The following is a 19,605-nucleotide window of genomic DNA, read 5'->3' as shown; positions in this document are numbered from 1 at the left end:
AAGAAATTGAAGAAGAACAAAAATCAAAATAACACATAATTAAAGAAAATAAACGTAAGGTAGCCAAATGACTGAATTCAACATAAAGGGAACAATACAAACAACCAGAGAAAAAAATCGAATCTGACATATCACCACACAGAACAAACTTATTAGGATCTCCTCATTATTTTACTGATTCTCACAATGTGTAGAATAAACGACATCTAGGATCTAGGATCATATGGAGAGTGAGACTTGTGGCAAGACACTGATGATATATATGTATGCACACAGGGGGTCAAGGATTGTTTCCAGCTACAGCAGACATTTTAAGACATAACTTATCAAGTAATGTATGTATTTTTTATGTTTTATTTATATATTTTTAAAAACCTGTGATCTCAGTTCACTGTTTTAATGAATACTGAATTTTCATCACAGCAAGCCAAATCACATCCCTCGGCAACTGCTGGCCACTTCAAGGGCACATCTTTAAAACCCAAGCGAGTTCAGGGTGCAGTATAAATGTCTATGAAAAGCTGTGCACAGGTTCACACAGGTGTATAATGTACCACATTGTATTTTGATGTTTGTTAATGCATTACATTTTCAGTGCGAACACTGTAAACCCAGAAGTTGTTTAAACTCAAATGATTTGAGTCTATTTTACATAAAATTGGATATTTCTAAACAATACTCAACTATTTGGAGTTAGTTGAACATCTGTGGGCACATATATACATTCAACCAGAGATCTTTGAGTTGAACCAACTCATGATAACTGAGTTTAGTCTGTTGCCATTGGCAGCTTCTTTTTCATTGGCTTCTGTCACAATCTATCTGCATACTGGGTGTGTCCAACAGTTTCTGACAGACACTCACCATCATTGTGTAGTGATTCTCCCTGGGCTACCTTAGAAATAAATCCCCTAAGTTCCTCTTTAGTTGTAATAACTTGATGTTTTAATTTACACATTTTACTTTAAAAAATTGAGCAAACTGGCTGCCTTAAAAAAGTTAAGTACACTCAACTTATCCGGTCTTAGAGTAAAACAAAATAAAAAAGTTAAATCGACTTCCCCTTTAGTTGTAAAAACTTGATGGTTTAAGTTATGCTAACGTACGTTTTCATTACTTAACTTTTTTAAGGCAACCGGTTGACCAAAATTCTAAAAGGAACTACAGACCTCACTCTCCTCAGATATGGCAAGAATTCATTATTGCATCATTAGAAATAAATAACTCTGTTAGATCTTATGGCTGAACAACATTAGCAAACTATTATATTGCAACATTTTGTTGTTCTGCAATACGTATTGTGATATTAAATAATACAGGAATTGTCTCCAGAAGTAGAAAATTAAACATTCTGTGATGATAATAGTGCACAATCAGTGTTGGGAAGGTTACTTTTAAAATGTAATCCCTTACAGATTACTGATTACATCACTCAAAATGTAATTTGTAACGTAATCAGTTACATTACTTCAAGTGAGTAACGTAATCTGATTACTTTGGATTACTTACAATATTGTCATTTTTTTAAGCCTGAATGAATGTAGCAACCACATATTGCATATTATCCTTTTATTTTTCTTTCCAGATAACAAATAGATAAACAAATAAAAAAGCCTTTTCAATCACTCTATAAAAATACTTATGAAACCATTTCATCAAACAATTTTATGAAACACTTCTATAAATTGATGATAAAACAATTTAAAACCAAACAATGTAACAACAACTGTAAGCTATCTACTTGCAGGTTTGCCACCAGTGTTAATTTTGACAACAAATTTTGATTTAGTCTTGGTCATAGTTTTGTGAAGAAAATAGCATTTAGTTTTAGTCACAATTCAGTAATTTAGTCGACTTAATGTCATAAGAATATAGTCTACTAAAATTACAGTAAATTTAGTCGACTAAAAGGGTGTAAATGTAAATGCTTTTTTCATCAGTTCCCTTGAATTATTAACTATACACATATACGAAATGAAACGTTTAATAACCAATTGAGTAATATTGTTAATGTTTGAATGTGAAATATATTTATATATGATTTAATGTATATAATTATTATTATAGGTGTGTGACTATATATTTTTTACATTTCAAATTTTGCTCTAGAAATCAGGTCATAAAACAACTGAATAGTTAAATTATAGTTTGAACAGAGCTGTAGATGCAAAAACAGCTTTTAAATTATCTAGTTTTATCTCCAGCACTAACCCAGCACACCTACTGGAGCTACAGTCTATAAATGAGACACACATTCACACACTGTGCTGTAGAGATGCTCTCAGGATGTACTGAGAGACTTCATGAGTTAAAGTGAGAAACTTATGAGAAAGTGCTGTAAGAAACTGTACACAGACTTTTGGGTTCAGAGATTCACTTATTTTATTGTTTTATTTTGGATATATTATTGAGTTTCTTTCTTACCTGCTGCTGATTTAACACTAGCTATATCTTTCCCACTGTGAGACTAAACAGATGATCTGATCTTAATGAGTGAGTTCTGTATCAGTTCTGTGTTTTAGTGCACTGCCGAGTTAAACACCCCATCAGCTCATGAAATAACATCAGTATTAAAACGCGGGTCTCTGCATGGAGATCTGTGGGACTCTGGTCTGCCGAAGCTGAAAGATTAGTGGTGTTTTTACCAGAGATGGAGTCGCTCCACGTGGTTTACACGTTATCTTGTTTTTTGCGACGTCAAAGGAGAAATATATCGCCCCTCTCTCTCTCTCTCCTTGCTGAACACTGTCGAGTTAACTTCCAGTCGAGCTCCGTATCGACAGGTTAATTCCCGGGTTTGTAACTGAGCGCGCGGCGCTACTGCAGGAGAGGCGGGTACTGATTGGATGACTACCCCGCTTATCCCGCCTCTCCACCTTCGCTAAAGTAGCAGTGATTGGATCTCTTCCTAACTGGTCACTACCTTTCACAGAACTAAATCAGTTCTGATTGGATTTCGTCCCTGCCAAACATTTTCGTCTCGTTTTTATTCGTTGACCAAAATGTCAGTTAATTTCGTCTCGTTGTGTGTGCGGAGCCGCTGTCTGCCCCTCCTCCCTGTGTGTGTGTGTGTGTGTGTGCAGCGAGATGGGACGAGGGGCAGACAATTCCCTGTCATATCAGAGCGATTCACCGCAAAATGTTATTTGCGTTTTGTCAGTGTTGGAAGAGCAAAAATAGGAAAGTACCGCAATGTAATCCTTTAATTTTAGCAGAGTAACTGTAATCTGATTACCATTTATTGAAGCAGTAACTGTAACAGATTACAGTTACTTATAATTTGTAATCTGATTACGTAACGCCGTTACATGTAATCCGTTACTTCCCAACACTGTGCACAATGTATGTAATAATGTCTGATAATGGAGTAAAATATAAAAAAAATGGTCAACAGATTAGTTGAGTAGATGCAGCCCTACTCACAGAGTAATCAGTCCCCTGTTACAGCAATGTAAATGTAAATAACTGTTAATAAACTCTTTTTAAAAAGCATAGACTTCTCTCTGAGAGCAGTCTGTATGTTAAAACAGCAGCGGACACAACCAGGTCAGTAATATATAGAATGGTCTTGGATATGAGGGTAAGATATAGGGCATATAAGCCCCTAGAGCAAATTGCAATGTGTGCGTAACTGCCATGCTGTATGCCAGAGGACTGACCTATACATCATGCATGGCCAATCAGAGCCCTGCTGTCATATCCATTCATCCATGAATACAAAGCCAGTATTACAATGACCAGCAATGTCTGTATGACTGCCCACATCAAATGTACGGCTTAATCAATAGTGAGGTGCACTAAAGCGCCATACCAGTACAGTTCATGGCAATGCCACAGGCTGTGGGAGTAAAACCAAGCCCCCCCCATCAAACGCAGGACACCACAGCCAGCCTGCGAGATAAAACAGAAGCCTTCTTCATTCAGATTAGAGTTTGCTGAATGATAAGCAACTGACTCCTGCAAACAAATCATTTCAACACAAAAAGCTCATTCAAGGAGGAGGATATTTGTTGTCATGGTGACTAAGGCTGCAGATGACTTGTGCTCACCCTGATGACTGGAGATGTGTCATTTCTACCAGCAAGCCTTCACCTTTACCACTCCACTCCATCACACACACACACCTGCCACTTACACACACCAGCTACTAAATAGAACAGTACATACACCAGTCTCAAAATTATGATTACATATTTACTTTCAGTGAGAGTAGGGGTGTGCAATATCGTATCATAAGCAAAAAACAGCACCAAATTTTTTGAATATCGTGAACGATAGTATACTCTGAAATATCGTGCCATATCACCCACCCCTAATTATCACATCAGGGTACTACTATTTTGCTGTTTTTAGCAAAAGAAAAATTCACACTGTTCTCATTTCCTATTATATATCTACTAGAGACAGATTATATCTGTCCAGTATCATTTATTTTACTTTAATCCTGGATATATGGAGATATATGGGGTCATTATTAGTATCATGATATTCTGGATCATTCACTTCTGTTCTGACAAAATTCTTTTTTTATATCTTAGTCAGGAGTGTGCCATATCATATCATATGCTATAATAAAATGAAATTTTCTTGAAATATAATTTTTTTTAAATTCAATGTTTTGTCATATCACCAATAGTATCCTTATCGTGAAAATACCATGAAATATCATGATATTATTTTAGGGCCACATCGCCCACCCCTAGGTCAGAATATATTTTATTATGTCTATGAAAAGTGTTGTGGACGTTTGTGCAACAGTTAGCTACTACAAATTGCAAGAGATTGCAAGAAACAGGGTAAGATATAAATAATAGTCTTTTGAATTGATATAGTACATACAGTATATATTTACTCTTTTTCATTCATTTTGGAAAAAAGTGTCTCACATAAGTTCTTGTGTGCATTTTCATGACAAGAAGGAGGGTGAACATAGTGCTAGTTTGATTATGGTAATAATAACTGTGGTTGTTGGATTGCCATGTCAGTCAACTCTGGAGCATCAAAAGTGGCAAGGGTAAGCAGGGATCGCTTTGACAGAACTGAGCTTTTTAAGCGAGCAGATGTAGATGGACTTTAATGTACCAGAAGGCGAAAACAATATATGAGACACTTACAGAAAAACAACAGATAATATGTTAGTAGAAAAACACACATATTAATATAACAGCAATGTTTAAAAATATATAAAAATATATTTGGCATTGATCATTTTCAGTTTGAGATGGTTCCTATGTGTTCCTATGAGTGTGTTAGTGTGTTAAAAACTGTGCATTAGGAATGACTGTAAAAATGGAGTTTTATGTTTAATTAGCCGATTAGAGGATAATTATTAATCATAAATTAAATAAAACAGATTAAATGTCTTGTGTGGCCAAGAGTACTCAAACTTTTACATAAGATCCAGATTAAATGTAAAGTAATTTCAACATTTAATATATTTTTTTAATTATTGAATATTGGTGCATCCCTATTTCTTTCATTACAAAAACATCAAATTAAGAAATGCAAAGAAATCAGAAACTGCTAGTGTGACAAAAAAAATCCATGATTACACTGCTATACTGTGCTACTTTGCTACTTAATTACCGAAACTGGTACAGTATCAGAGCATTAAGAAATTATTTGTGGAAGTGAATCACTCACAGGTGTGCAGGCACTCTGTCACGGTGGTGGGCTTGATCAGATATCCTTTACACACATAACAGGTGATGAAGTGGTTGAAATCCTTGACTAAGTGCTTCCTCGGCGTGGTCATTTTCACCTGTTGCAACCAGGCTGAAGGGGGATGTGGGAGAGTGTGTGTACAGGGCGGATGAAGATATATGGAGAGAACAGCTGGAGGTATGGCTCAAAGCCTGGCTTTGCTGGATGGCGCCTTGCCTTTACATCCAGCCATGCTCAACGTTTGGTGATATCTCGATATCATGTGTGCTGCATTTTCACCATTCAGCTCAGGTGCTGAAGCCCTCTGTATCTGTAGAAAAAAAAGAGAAAACAGACTTTATAGAAGGATTAATATTTGTTTTGTAAAACAAATATTTTGTAAAATTGTACAGTGGTTATTTCTGTGCAGCTTGATTTAAATGAACACTGGCACTTTTCATTCATCACTGTAGGTGTCCATTAACCTTTGAAATGCCCAGAAGCACAAGTGGGTCTAATCTCCCATTCCTCTCTCCTTTTATTTAAGAATAACTTGTCAGGTTTGCTTTGTTTTTCGTTTAATATATTAATAATCCTGAAGATATGATAAGCTATAATATGGCTGGGAATTTTAGAGGTTATACACCCTAGGTGTTAACTGATAATGTTTGTTGTTTATTTAACAGTTTAGACAACACTTTAATTTAACATTTTTATTATTCCAACACCATCAACACCAACTCCTTCAAGACGGCTGAGAAAACTATTCTAGGTGACTCTATCTCTTGAAGTAAACACTTTCATTTAACAGTATTTAAATTATTGAAATACCATCAACACTGCAATCTTAATAGAGCATTTGTACTTTTACTTCTGGGTCTCTTAGTACTTTATACATGTCTCTTTCAGCCTCTAGCTCAGCGGTTCCATGTCCAGACCCTGAGGGACCCTCTGTCCTACACACTGTTGGTTTCTTGCTTTTGTTCCAACACATCATTATCAAACAGGAAGAGCTTATATTGATTAGCTGGATCAGGTATGTTATGTTGGGAGCATTGTATGTAAACACTTGGAATCCACTGCTTTAGCTGATGCTAAACCTACTTACCACTGGTGTCCGGTTCTGTTGGTAAGGTTTTCTGAAGATAATATACACACTAGGTTGAGTGTTTCAGCAGTGGGTGAACCTTAAAGTAACTTAATTTAAAGACACACAGCGCGTAAACCCCGCCCCTTCTGTCTCTCTCTCTCTCAAACCGAAACTGACTTTTCTCTGACTGACATTTAGCTACATAATGACAACTAACCAACTAGATAACTGCCTTTTTCACAGTTACAGTTAAAAATCACTCTTTTGGGTTCAATTCCTGTGAAGTAGCGTTAGCTACCTGTAATACAGGTTGTGTACGGTACAAGATACGGACTGTCTGTGTAAATTAAGGAAATAACGTTATTTCTGTAATATTTTTAGCTGAACACTTCTGGCTATAGCTAAACGCTAACTAGCTAGCTTACCTAGTTAGCTTATCAGCTAGGTCAGCTTAGCAGGGTGCCTGCCTCAAAGTTAGACAACCAAACAGAAGGTAACTAACTACTAAAGTTTACCCAGTGTTTTTTATGACAACACCTTCCCTCCAAATCTGTGCTGGACGTGTTTATGAACCATAGAAGTGGGCTTTCTTGTCATGTTCTGAAAATAACTGAAAAATGCTAGAAATTACTGGAAATGACCAGCAAACAAGATAAAAACCTGCACATCTGCACAATTGTTGTTAGCCCAATGCTTCATAAACATCAGCATGCCACATGTTTGTAAGACTGTCTGCTATCTGCTAGTTACATTAGTAAAGACAGCTGCTGTCATCTGCCTCTCAGCCCACTGTAGAAACTGAACTTAACTGGTTTCAGTGAGAAAAAGAGCAAGAAGTAAGTTAAGTTAGTTAAATAGCTAACAAACTAAAGTTTACCCAGTCTTTTTTATGACAACACATTCCTTCCAAATCTGTGTTTAAAGTGTTTATGAACCATAGAAGTGGGCTTGCATGTCATGTTCTGGAAATTGCTAGAAATTACTGGAAATTATCAGCAGCAGGTAAATCAAGCTAAAAACCTGAGAGAGCTTATATTGATTTGCTCAGGTATGTTATGTTGGGAGCATTATAAACACTTGGAAACCACTGCTTTAGCTAATACTTAACCTACTTACCGCTGGCGTCCTGTTCTGTTGGTAAGGTTCTCTGAAGATATTATGCAAACTATGCAAACAACAATTTAAAGTGTCTTTAAATTATTAAGAGCGTTTGTTTTTTTTTTTTTTAAAATAAATCTCTATAGAGGAACTTGTGGCGTACAGGTGCGTGCTGCGTCACACAGCGCGTAAGCCCCGCCCCCTCTGTCTCTATCTCTCTCCACTCTCAAACCGAAACTGACGTTTCTCTGACTGACATTTAGCTACAGAATAACCACTAACCAACTAGCTAACTGCCTTTCTCACAGCCTGCAGTTTAAAATACATTCTTTTGGGGTCAATTCCTGTGAAGTAGCGTTAGCTACCTGTAATACTGGTGGCGTACGGTACAAGATACGGGCTGTCTGTGTTATCTTAAGGAAATAACATTATTTCCGTGACATTATTAGCTTAACACACATTAGCTAGCTTAACTAGTTAGTTAGCTTATCAGCTAGCTTAGCTTAGCAGGGTGCCTGCTTCAAAGTTAGACAACCAAACAGAAGGTGGCTAACTATATATAACGTTAACGTTAACTAACTTACAAAGTTTACCCAGTCTTTTTATGACAACACCTTCCCTCCAAATATGTGCTGGAAATGTTTATGAACCATAGAAGTGGGCAGGCTTGTCATGTCCTGGGAATGACTGGAGATTGCTAGAAATGACTGGAAATGACCAGCAGCAGGTAAACCAAGCAATAAATGAACATAAACAGCAGCATTGCCACATGTTTGTAGGACTGTCTATCTGTCTGTCTGTCTGCTAGTTACATTAGTTAAGACAGCTGCTGTCATCTGCCTCTCAGCTCACTGAAGAAATTGATCTGAACTGGTTCCAGTGAGCGTAAATGTATAGGTTTGCTAACTTACTAACTAAGCTTCTCTCAGGAGGAAACACGGCGTGCTAAAGAAGCTCGGAGCCACTTTAAGAGGAGCAGGGAGGCTCAGGAATCCGCTAACTATCACTAACCTGTCACGCAGCCCCGAGGACCAAACACATGCTCTCGGTAACTTGATCTGGCTCCGACACCCGATCCGCTCTCCCTCCCAGCCCACTCGAAACTTTAGCAGCGAAAAACGAGACGCCACAGCATCGCCTCGCCTCTTACCTCCTCCTCCTCTTCTTCCAGCAGCAGCAGCAGCAGCAGCACAGACAGAGCAGCAGCCCTCCTCACTCCTCCTGCATGGTGGCGCGCTGCTCCCTCTCTCAGCCTCTGCGCTTCTCTAGGGCTCGACCTGGCTCGTCACATGAGACAGAAAGTACCTAGAGGAGCAGAAATACGGAACTGGCCTCAGTCAGTGGAGATGATACGTACGCGCGTGTGTGTGTAAGGGGGGGGGGGGGGCTGAAAGGGGCGGAGGAGTGTGCAGCGCTTGTTTACGCATTGCTGCTGCTTTGCTGCTTTCTTCACTCCTCTCGCAGATCATACACACTGTTTGATTGGACACTAACTAGGGCGCAGCCTTCACTCTCCCGCTGCTCGCCCGCTGTAACACCGTAGCCAGGAGCTCCAGATTAACTAAACTAACTTAAACCTGTTTATAAATCCCGAAGAAGATCCAGAATAAGAGGTGTAAACGCTCTGGGAAAGCTGGAGGTGTGGATAGGGGCGTTTCTGAATAATTTAGACTTTTAAATGACTTTTTAAAGAAGATTTATTCATTTCATTATAAACAAAACAAATTCTATATACAGTAGAAAGAACAAAAATCACAAATAAAATAAATGAAAGGCAGCAGAAAGAAGAAAATAATCTTATAATAAGTCATATAACAGGTAAGATATCAGTCATATTATAGGTAGGGTATCAGTCATATTATAGGTAAGATACTACTGGGAAAAAAATAATAAAGTACATTAAAATGATACTTATACTTTCTGAAATAAATAAACAATTATATACAGGAAAAAATATTGACATGTAAGAAAAAGGTGGAGGTGTAGTCAGGAGTGTTTCTGAATAATAATAAAAAATGGTAAGATACTATAGGAAAAAAAATAAATCACCTAAAGTACATTGAAATAATACATAATTTATAAAATATAACATATAATATATAATATATATATAAATATATTATACTGGACAAATAACTGACATGAAAGGAAAATGCAAAGATGTAGTCAATGGCATAGTTAATGAATATTTTTAATGAAAAAGGTAAGATACTATAGGAAAAAAATAAATTAATTTAAGTACATTAAAATAATAAATAACTGATTAAATAAACAAACAATATTATACTGGAAAAATAAATATTGACACAAAAGAAAAATGTGGAGGTGTAGTCGGAGGCCTTTCTGAAAAATATTGAAATTTTATTGACATTTTATTTAGTGGATATCAGTCATGTTGTTCTGTGAAGTTGGTAAAATGATAAAAGGTAAAATACTATAGGAAAAACTAAAATAATAAAAGCACATAAAAATAACAAAAAAATATAACAAAATTATTTCTGAATCATTTAGGGGCTTAAATGACATTTTATTTATATTGTTCATATTATTTTGCTTGCAAGAAAACAAGAAACAGGTTGTTTAAATTATACATTTCCCTGTCCACCCTCTCAACTTGGGATAAACACCCTTTAAAAAGTCACCTTTGACATCATTGACATCACGCCCTTTATAATCCCTATGATTTTATATTTTGGTGAGTAAAAGCTTAAGCTGTCCACTCTGTTATGGTAAAATATCACTGTAATTAAAATTATTTAGAAAATGAAAATATAGATTTAATAATAAACAAATTAAAAATGTTTTTAGCTTTATATTAATCATGTTCTCATCAAATTCCAATTTCTACTACAGATGTCCACTCTGTGGTGCAGCTAACTATTGTTCAACACCTTCAAGACACTGAGAAAATGATCATGAAGACGCTGAGAATAAAATACCATGGGTGTGCAGAATATTAAACATATTCTTCTTTAACATTTTTGTTTACAAAATATGTCTGCATGTGATCCTGTATAGTTTTAATATCTTCCATATTAAAATTACAAAAAAAAGATGAAGTGTGTCCAAACTTTTGACAGATACTGTAAAAAGTGATTAAGCTGGGAAATGTTTATTTCTGTGTAGTCAAAAGTCTTATCAATATAAAAATAAAAAGAATAATACATTTTTTGAACATTATTAGGTCCAAAAGGCATTCTGATAATAGCCCATAGATTGTAGATAGAATTCCCTTTCCAAATGTCTGCCCACATTTTTGCAATTAAAATAGAAACAGTAACACTGCTGATTAGCTTCATGTCCAGATCCCACCGTTTAATTAATGACCACAAGTGGTCTGACTAAAAGCCACAGTCCACAGGACATTGTCTTCATTCCTCTAATGTGTTCCCTGGGTGGGACCAGAACTGGGGGAACCAGCTGAAAGTAAGATATAATTACCTCTTAGCAGCTGTGAGGAAGGCTTCCTTTAAAGAAATCAATATATAAATTCAGAGTCTGTGATAATGGAAAAAGTCTACTGCATAATTAGCTGCCCCTACAGGCGCCCTGTGAGAATGTAAAGTACATTTAATGCCCGGAGACTGGAGTAGGGTCCTTTATAATGATTCTCTAAAACAAATTGGTCTCTTTATAAATCATGTGAGAACAAAATTTTTGTTTCATGTTTAAATCATATACCTATTAAGCCTAGCACTGTTCCTGAGGCAAAAAGCATTTTATTGCCATCTGACTGTGTAATCTGAGCTAAGATTTTAGTTGAATCTTTTCTTTAAAGGAATTAATAACAATATAAAATAATAATTTACACCGTGATCCTACATGTCCCTCATAATAGCTTTGTGTTTGGGACAGCTCCTCTCAAAAGATCCAAATCCAAATTCTGTATATTCTATACATTTTTATTGTATTTTGTTTATTTACATCAGGATTGTTAAGGGGTTGTTTAAGAAATTAGTTTGTTGGTTTTCTGGCATAGAACCACCTTTTAAGCCCAGTCCACAAGTTTTTATATATTTAAGGTTGAAATACCACACTGTGTACAAGATTCAACTTTCTAACTTATGGTTTGAAGTGATGCTAAAGAGTTCTGAGCTAATCCTCTTTTTTTATTATCCCATTTACTTTGTGTAATGTACCAGCTCCACTGGCAATAAAACAGTACCAGAGCATGCTGCTTCCACCACCATGCTTAACAGATGATACAATGTTCTCAGGGTGGAATACTTCAACTTTTCATCTCTTTAATAATGCATTTTAGTGGAATAATCCTACTTTTTAATTACAATTTTATGCATCTTGGCATGTTATCCTCCACTAGTCTTACACACTGCTTTTGGATAACTTTATGCCACTATTGCAAATATTCAAGCAGTTCAGCTTGATTTGATGGCTTGTGATCATCCATCTTCCTCTTGATTGTATCTCAGAGGTTTTCAATTTGGTAAAATTAAAGAAACCCATCATTTTAAGTGGTCTCTTATTTTTTTCCAGAGCTGTATATGATAGGGATGTAAAATGTGCTTGTTTTGTAGACACTCACCCTGTAGTGTACTGAACAATATTTTTGGAAAGAGAGTGCAGAGTTTAAGCCTTATCTACCTGATGATATTAAGAAACTAATGAAGAAAAATACTTGTTTAGGATCTTATACACACTACCTTCTCTATATAGAGAAGAAGTAAGTGTCCTTTATGCTCAGTAAAGCTGAAAAATGAAGTTATCAGGTATTATTTAAAACAAAACTTAAAAAAATGCATAATCAGTAGGATAATGCTTGATCTGTGTATGTTTCATGGTATCGATTAATGAACACACAAAAGGAAAACTGCAAATATAACATTTTATAGGAGCTATAACACTACATAGCTCAGTACTCTTTGTTGTGTGTATCAGTGGTCAGTTGTAATGTGCTGTAATGTATTAAAGGGTCAGCTCATAGCACTTCTTAGCAGTTCCCTCATTAAAAAACATACCACACATACCAGCACCCGGTGCTGTGTGTCCTCTCAACACCAGGCACACTCACTCTGAATGCAAGTGTGACTGACTGTGACAATCTGAATGTATATAATCAAGCAGAATTAATGTGTAAACATTCCCATCAGGAACAAAGAATCACTACAAATGGAAATCTGTCTGTGCCATTTACACCGCTGCCAAAAACACCCCGAAATAGACGATGTTAAATACGCACGAGTAAACAGGAAATGCTTCTCTTTATGTGCTGCTGTAAATGTAAAGTACTTTCACACTTTGAGACCTTTTGTTCCTGATGTGAAAGCATGTAAACGCGAGGCTGTTTTGTATTGGGTGGGACAGGCCAAAAACACTGAAGTCAATGCGCTGCATTTTATTAAGGTGTGTCATGAATATTTCATGGCATCTGTACAGCATGTGCGCTGTAAACAGACAGACACAAAGTACAGATTGAGAGACAAACATGTTTGAGTCAGAATGTTTTTTGTGTTTACACAAGATAACTTTCTTTATGCTGATATTAGAGGTGGAAAGTAATGAATTACATTTACTCACATTTCTGTAATTGAGTAGATTTTATGAGTAATTTGTAATTTTTAAAGTAGTTTTTAAAATAGGTAATTTTACTTTTACTTAAATACATTTTGACACAAGTAATTTACTTTGCTACATTGAAAATCTCACCATAACTGAGTAAAAAATAAAATGCTGGGGGAAAAAATTGTCTGCATTTAAAAAAAAAATTGCCGTGGATGCGCCGGTGCACGGATGCTCGCACGTGGAATAACGAGGCAACAACTCGCTACTTGCTACTTGTTCTTAAAAATGTTTTATGGGGTGGTCTTAACAAAGACTGCCTGAAAGGTCCAAATTATTATGTGGAATAATAGTTCATTAAAAACGATTTAATTTATGATTTGTTGTACTTTTTTACATTAAATAATTAAAAGTAACTATGTAACTTTTACTTAAAGTACATTTTTAATTGAGTACTTTTTACTTTTACTCAAGTAGATTTTTAGATGGGTACTTTTACTTTTACTTGAGTAGAATTTTAGCAAAGTAAAGGTACTTTTACTTTGTAGTTATATAATTACAGACTGTAGTGCTTCTGTTTCTCAAAATACTTTATTATCCTTCTTTCACCCTGTTCTACAATGTTCAGGACCCCAAAGGACCACCACTGATCCATTTGTATGACCAGCACAACACACAATAGCACTCCACCTCAATCTCAGTGCTGAGAATGACCAAATCATAAAAATTATAATACAAACAATAATACAAATTATTGTAATTAATTAATTAATTTATTTATTTATTTATTGTTTGCAGTTTATAGTTTTTTAAAAACAGTGAGATGATGCAGTTGTGAACTTACAAGAGAGAATGGTAATGTTTAACTTTGACATATTATTATATATATATATTATAATATACAATGATCTGACAGTTAAATTGATCTTTGCTTTTTTAATCTATCAGAACTTCTCTGTTCTTAGACAGTGATGTTTTTAAAGAACAGATATTATTTTCCGGCAGCAGGGGTTACAGAAAATGTCTGTATAAATGGCAACCCCTGTTGCCAGATAATTACTACATTTTACAGGCATTTATTGGCACCAGAAAACACAACAGCTTGTTTGTTCTTAACGGTGTATGTCAAAACACTGTATATGTATGCTTTAAAGGATAATTGATCACCAAAACTGAGCTTCAAGGCAAAGGCAAGTTTATTTGTATAGTATTAAATGATTGAAAATGTATCTGGTTTGGGGAAAATGTTAAATTAATAAAATATTGGTGTTTAATGATTTTTGTGCATTTGTGTTTCTTGGTGGTGTAATAAATAATAGATTTCATAGTTAGGCTATTATTAGCATAGTAAGTATTTTTAGCATAAATATATAACCTGAAGACATAAATGCTCCCCTTAATTAAAGAATCATCCAGCAGTGCAGCTCATCTTGACCCCAATTAATAATACTTACTGAATGGTGAAGGTGCCCTAGAATAAAAGAAAGAACTGTATTTACCTGGGAATATTGGAGTAATGACTTTTTTCCATGAACACTGTACAATTGTCCAGTTTCAGAAGCCCAAAACTGTTATCAAACTGTCTTTAACCATTTTTAATCATAAACTGTCTCTTGCATTTGAGTTTACAAGCTACTAAAATGTAGGGTTGCAAAAAATCTAGTTTCCTTCTATCTTTAAGTCTCTAAAAATCTCTAAAAACTTACATCTTCCTCATAGTGGGCTTAAAGTGTACAGTAAATTAATTGAGATTCCTGGTTGTTTAGTCTGTGTCAGTGTCTACAGAAGGTAGCATCAAATTGGGTGAACCACGAAGCTAAAGCCATAGTTTAGGGGATAGTGGGTGCTGGACTAAAAGCTAACTTGAGCTTTTCTTAAGCACTTGAGTATCTCTTGAGCAAAGTACCATCCTTCTTGATCGCAACTCTGGGAAATACAGTCAACCACATATTTGGATTTATGGAATGGAACAGATTTACAATATTATTGTTACAGTGCTAAAAACAATGCTAAGCTTTGCTAAGCCCACTATAAACGAAAACCTGCAAGTTTCATTCTAAGGCAAGAGGGTTTATAGTAAATAGGCGTGTTAATCCACATGTGAGCATTTGTTGTACCAAGCAAAGACACACAGTTACTATTTATACATCAAATAACAACTTGAAATACTCAATGCATACATTTAATGACACCTTTAATATGTGCTGAAAGCTTTGACGAAAGTTTACTTCAGGCCAGACTCTATGTTTCCTCCATCGTTCCCGTATGTCAGCGCTAAGTTCATATTTCATAATTCATATTAATATTGTGAATGGTATGCCTCAGCAGCTGTGTGTGGCGACAGGTTCACGCGCCTTTCAGAAGGTAAATCAGTAAGGAAACACCTCCCTGTATCCTCATAGCAGGGGTCGTAAATATACAACATGCCAGCCCAGTGTGGCATCATCTCTCTCTCTCTCTCCATCTCTCTGTCTCTCTCTCTCTCTCTGTCTCTCACACAGGGGCAGGCACAGATGTCCGAGTCGTGAAAATGGCCGGTAGAAGTGACCCACATTGGCGACACCTTGACTTCTTATCTTGTCCATGTGCTGCCTTCACACAGCAGCAGCAGCAGCAGCAGCAACAGTAAACACACAGTATAGCCCACATAGCCCCAGTGCTTCACATGATCACCCAGTACAGATTTTCATATTCTTACATATAGTCATTATTTTACTATTTACACATTTCTTTTTGTTTAAATATCCTTTTTTATTGTTGCTTTTTTTTTTAAACAAAAATAGCATTCAAACACCTATCATACAAAGCACAACATACCTGATTCACACATACAGATAGATAGATAGATAGATAGATAGATAGATAGATAGATAGATAGATAGATAGATAGATAGATAGATAGATAGATAGATAGATAGATAGATAGATAGATAGATAGATACTTTATTGATCCCTGAGGGGAAATTCTTGACATCCAGCAGCAGGTATGTATAGTACACAAAGTTACAAAAAGATAAAATATAATGATACATTGAACACAGTGAACACCAGTTGATGTGCAAAAAGTAAGCATAACTGATGTCAGCCATACAGAAAGTGCAAAGACACAGTTATATAATAATTTAAATTTAGCACAACACAATAATAATGAGATGACATTTTTTTTTAAATAAATAGATAAACATAAAATCAGATCTCCTTAAATTGACTTCTTTTTAACTGCAAATGTTAATTTTTCCATGGCCATACACTGAGAAAGAGATTTCAACCACTGACCTAATGTGGGTGGTTCCATTTTCCATTTATAAGAGATATTGTGTTTTGCATGTAGGAGGCATATATTGATCACTGTTTTATTTACAGTTAAAATTGGCATATTTTTCTGAGAATATACCCAAAACGCATCATTTAGGGCAAAACTCCAAAAGTGCCTAATATAGCAACATTCCAATAACATAACGTTATTTAATAATTAATTAACATCCATTTAACTACAGTGAATCAATGTATTTATTGCATGAATCAGGAATATTATTATAAAACTGGTGCAGCAGAGAAGGATAATAATATACCCGCACGAGCCATTTATATTGTATGAGTTTAAGCCTAGAATAAATAGAGTGACATTGTTCATCTTGACACACCTTTTTTATCTGTAGATTTCTTTACCATCTATTTACACATTTCAGTGTTTGTTGAGTACAGAACCAAAACAACAGCACAGTGTAGTTGGTCATCAGGTCAGGAAGGTTTGATGTCATGATGTGGGATGCAATTTCATTTGAGCAAGATCACATTTTTGGTCTTAATCATAGGCACTTTGACTTTAATAATGTAATGGCTCAGAATGTGGCCCTACCTTTTTTGTACACTCACTCCAATGTGCTTTTCCAACAGGGCAATGTCTGTCCACATACTGCTGCTGTCAAAAGAGCATCCCTTAAAGTTTAAACCCAGACCATTAGAGAGAGAGCAGTGTTTTACTATATCTTCAGATCCCACTCTTCTGATTGGATAAACATTAGTAAGGTTCTACAAGAATTTACTTCAGTATCTTTGCAAATCATAGTCATACCGTGACCAAATTGTCTGTTAAAAGGTTGAAGTCCAAACAACTTTCAGTGAGAAAGAAATGCTGAATAATTACTTGGATTTTATATTTGATGATGTAAAAAGTATTTTCTAACTAATATTCAACTATCAGATAAAACAATTAAATAATTAAATTGTCTCATCATTCAATCATTCAATTACTGACAATCTATGGAAGAACATATATACAGCTCTGGCAAAAATGAAAGACCACTCAAAAATGTTGAGTTTTATTAATTTTACCAAATTGAAAACTGAATATGATCAAAAGGAAAATAGATAAAAAACTGTTTTTAGGGTTATTCCACCAAATATTGATTTCAAAACTCTTAAAACTTTATGAATATGAACTTGTTTTCTTTGCATTATTTGAGGTCTGAAAGCTCTGCATCTATTTTGTTATTTTAGCCATTTCTCATTTTCTGCAAATAAATGCTCTAAATGACAATATTTTTATTTTGAATTTGGGGGAAATGTTATTCGTAGTTTATAGAATTAAAAAAACATGTTCATTTTACTCATACATATATCGGTACCACTTCAAAATAAGACTACCTTTATAAAGGGCTTATAAATGGTTTACAATGGTTTACAGTTTATTAATGGTTACTAATTAGGTTGAAAATGCCTTAAAAATCATTAATAATCAGTTATAACACATACATAGAAAGAGCAACAATACAGATGACTGTGGGTTCACTATTTGGCAAACAACAGGTCATTGTTGCCCTTTCTATGTATGTGTTAACTGATTATTAATGATATTTAAGCTATATACAACCTAATAAGTGAACATTAATTAATTAATTGTAAACCATTTATAAACCCTTCATAAAGATAGTCTTATTTTAAAGTGGTACCCATATATCTATAAATAGCAAAATCAGAGAAACTGATTCAGAAACTGAAGTGGTCTCTTGATTTTTTCCAGAGCTGTATGTGGTCTATTCACACAGAGAAGATGTCCAATTCACAGAAACAGTCTTAATACATGCTCATACAAAAACACACACACACCCATTGCCAGTCAAGATTCCTTTATGACTGGATTCATAGCCAAGGTTAGTAATCCTGCATTAGGTCAAAGGTGTCGTAAAACCACAATTAAAGTGTAGTAAGGTACACTAAAATAATCATTATAGCAGAAGTAAAAGCAGCCTTTAGATGTCATAGATGAACATTTTGAATGTGCCAAGTCATTTATTGAGTGACTAAATATGTTCTTTGGTGTACAAATAGTGACATTGAGTGGGGTTGGGATTTTAAATGCCTGTTTACAATCCTGTTATGTTACTGGTGATGCTATATATTACTGGTGATGCTATCCCCTGTGTGTCCTATTAGCTCAGTGTGTGGGCTGGTGTAACTGTTCAGCTAAGGTTAGCTTTAGTATCTAGTCTAGTATCCACTCATACACTCAATGTTGTCTTTTATATAACTGACCTTGTAGAGCCAGTTTGGTAGTCAATGTAAAAAAATGTATAGCAAATTAAACAGACATAACCCACACATTCACACTTGCTGAATAGCAAATACAGAATCTTAAGGTTATTTACACTAAAAAGTGCTAGTGTTTCACTTTTGGATTATTTTAGTGCTAAAAAGTTCCATGTGTATTAGATGTGACAACACTCAAAATAAATAAATCTGTGTGAACAGTACAAAAGGAACTCAACAAACAGATTTTTTCCTGTATCCACATATTAAAACAAACAAATGCTTGAAAATGATCACAGTATTCATTAAGTTATTACAATTTAATGAGTGGTTACAAAGGTGATATTTTTTTAATGATGTGCTTTATTACTTAACATGGTCTGTGTGTGGTTATAAATGTAATCGATCATTAAAAACAGTTAACCTGCCCAAGATTAGTACCATGAAATGGTATACATAGATATTTCTGCACTCGTGTGGGGTTACAGATTGAGTTTTACTAGACTACGATATTCTGGGACTGAAGGTAATTAAAAGCTCTGAAGTGACATTAATTGCATCAGCTCAGCTATGACCCGTTCAAACCGTGACCTTTGCCCTCAATAGGGTGAAGGGCCTCCTGAGGGCACACTTAGTCACAGGGTGCTTTCACACCTGCCTTGTTTGGTCTTGACTTTTAGACTTTTCATTTTGGGTCCGAACTAATGTAGCAGGTGTGAAAGGGGACA

General features: G+C 35.2%; 1 protein-coding gene across 3 annotated transcripts in view; it reads right to left on the bottom strand.

Annotated features, from left to right (window-relative positions):
* Nucleotides 1-9,182, bottom strand: part of pcgf5b (polycomb group ring finger 5b) — a 40,178-nt gene extending 30,996 nt beyond the window's left edge. Inside the window, exons 1-2 of one of the 3 annotated variants that reach the window (XM_049464897.1) lie at nt 8,982-9,182; nt 5,644-5,974 (exon numbers count right to left, since the gene is read on the bottom strand). In XM_049464897.1, the coding sequence (XP_049320854.1) occupies nt 5,644-5,755 (112 nt within the window). In that variant the 5' untranslated portion in view covers nt 5,756-5,974; nt 8,982-9,182. The other 2 variants (XM_049464898.1, XM_049464899.1) reach the window with 2 other exon arrangements.
* Nucleotides 9,183-19,605: the final 10,423 nt, after the last annotated feature.

Source organism: Astyanax mexicanus, chromosome 15 (assembly GCF_023375975.1).
Source record: "Astyanax mexicanus isolate ESR-SI-001 chromosome 15, AstMex3_surface, whole genome shotgun sequence".
Lineage (NCBI taxonomy): Eukaryota > Metazoa > Chordata > Actinopteri > Characiformes > Acestrorhamphidae > Astyanax > Astyanax mexicanus.
The sequence above is the reverse complement of the archived record's forward strand: the minus strand, read 5'-3'. Positions and strand labels throughout refer to the sequence as shown.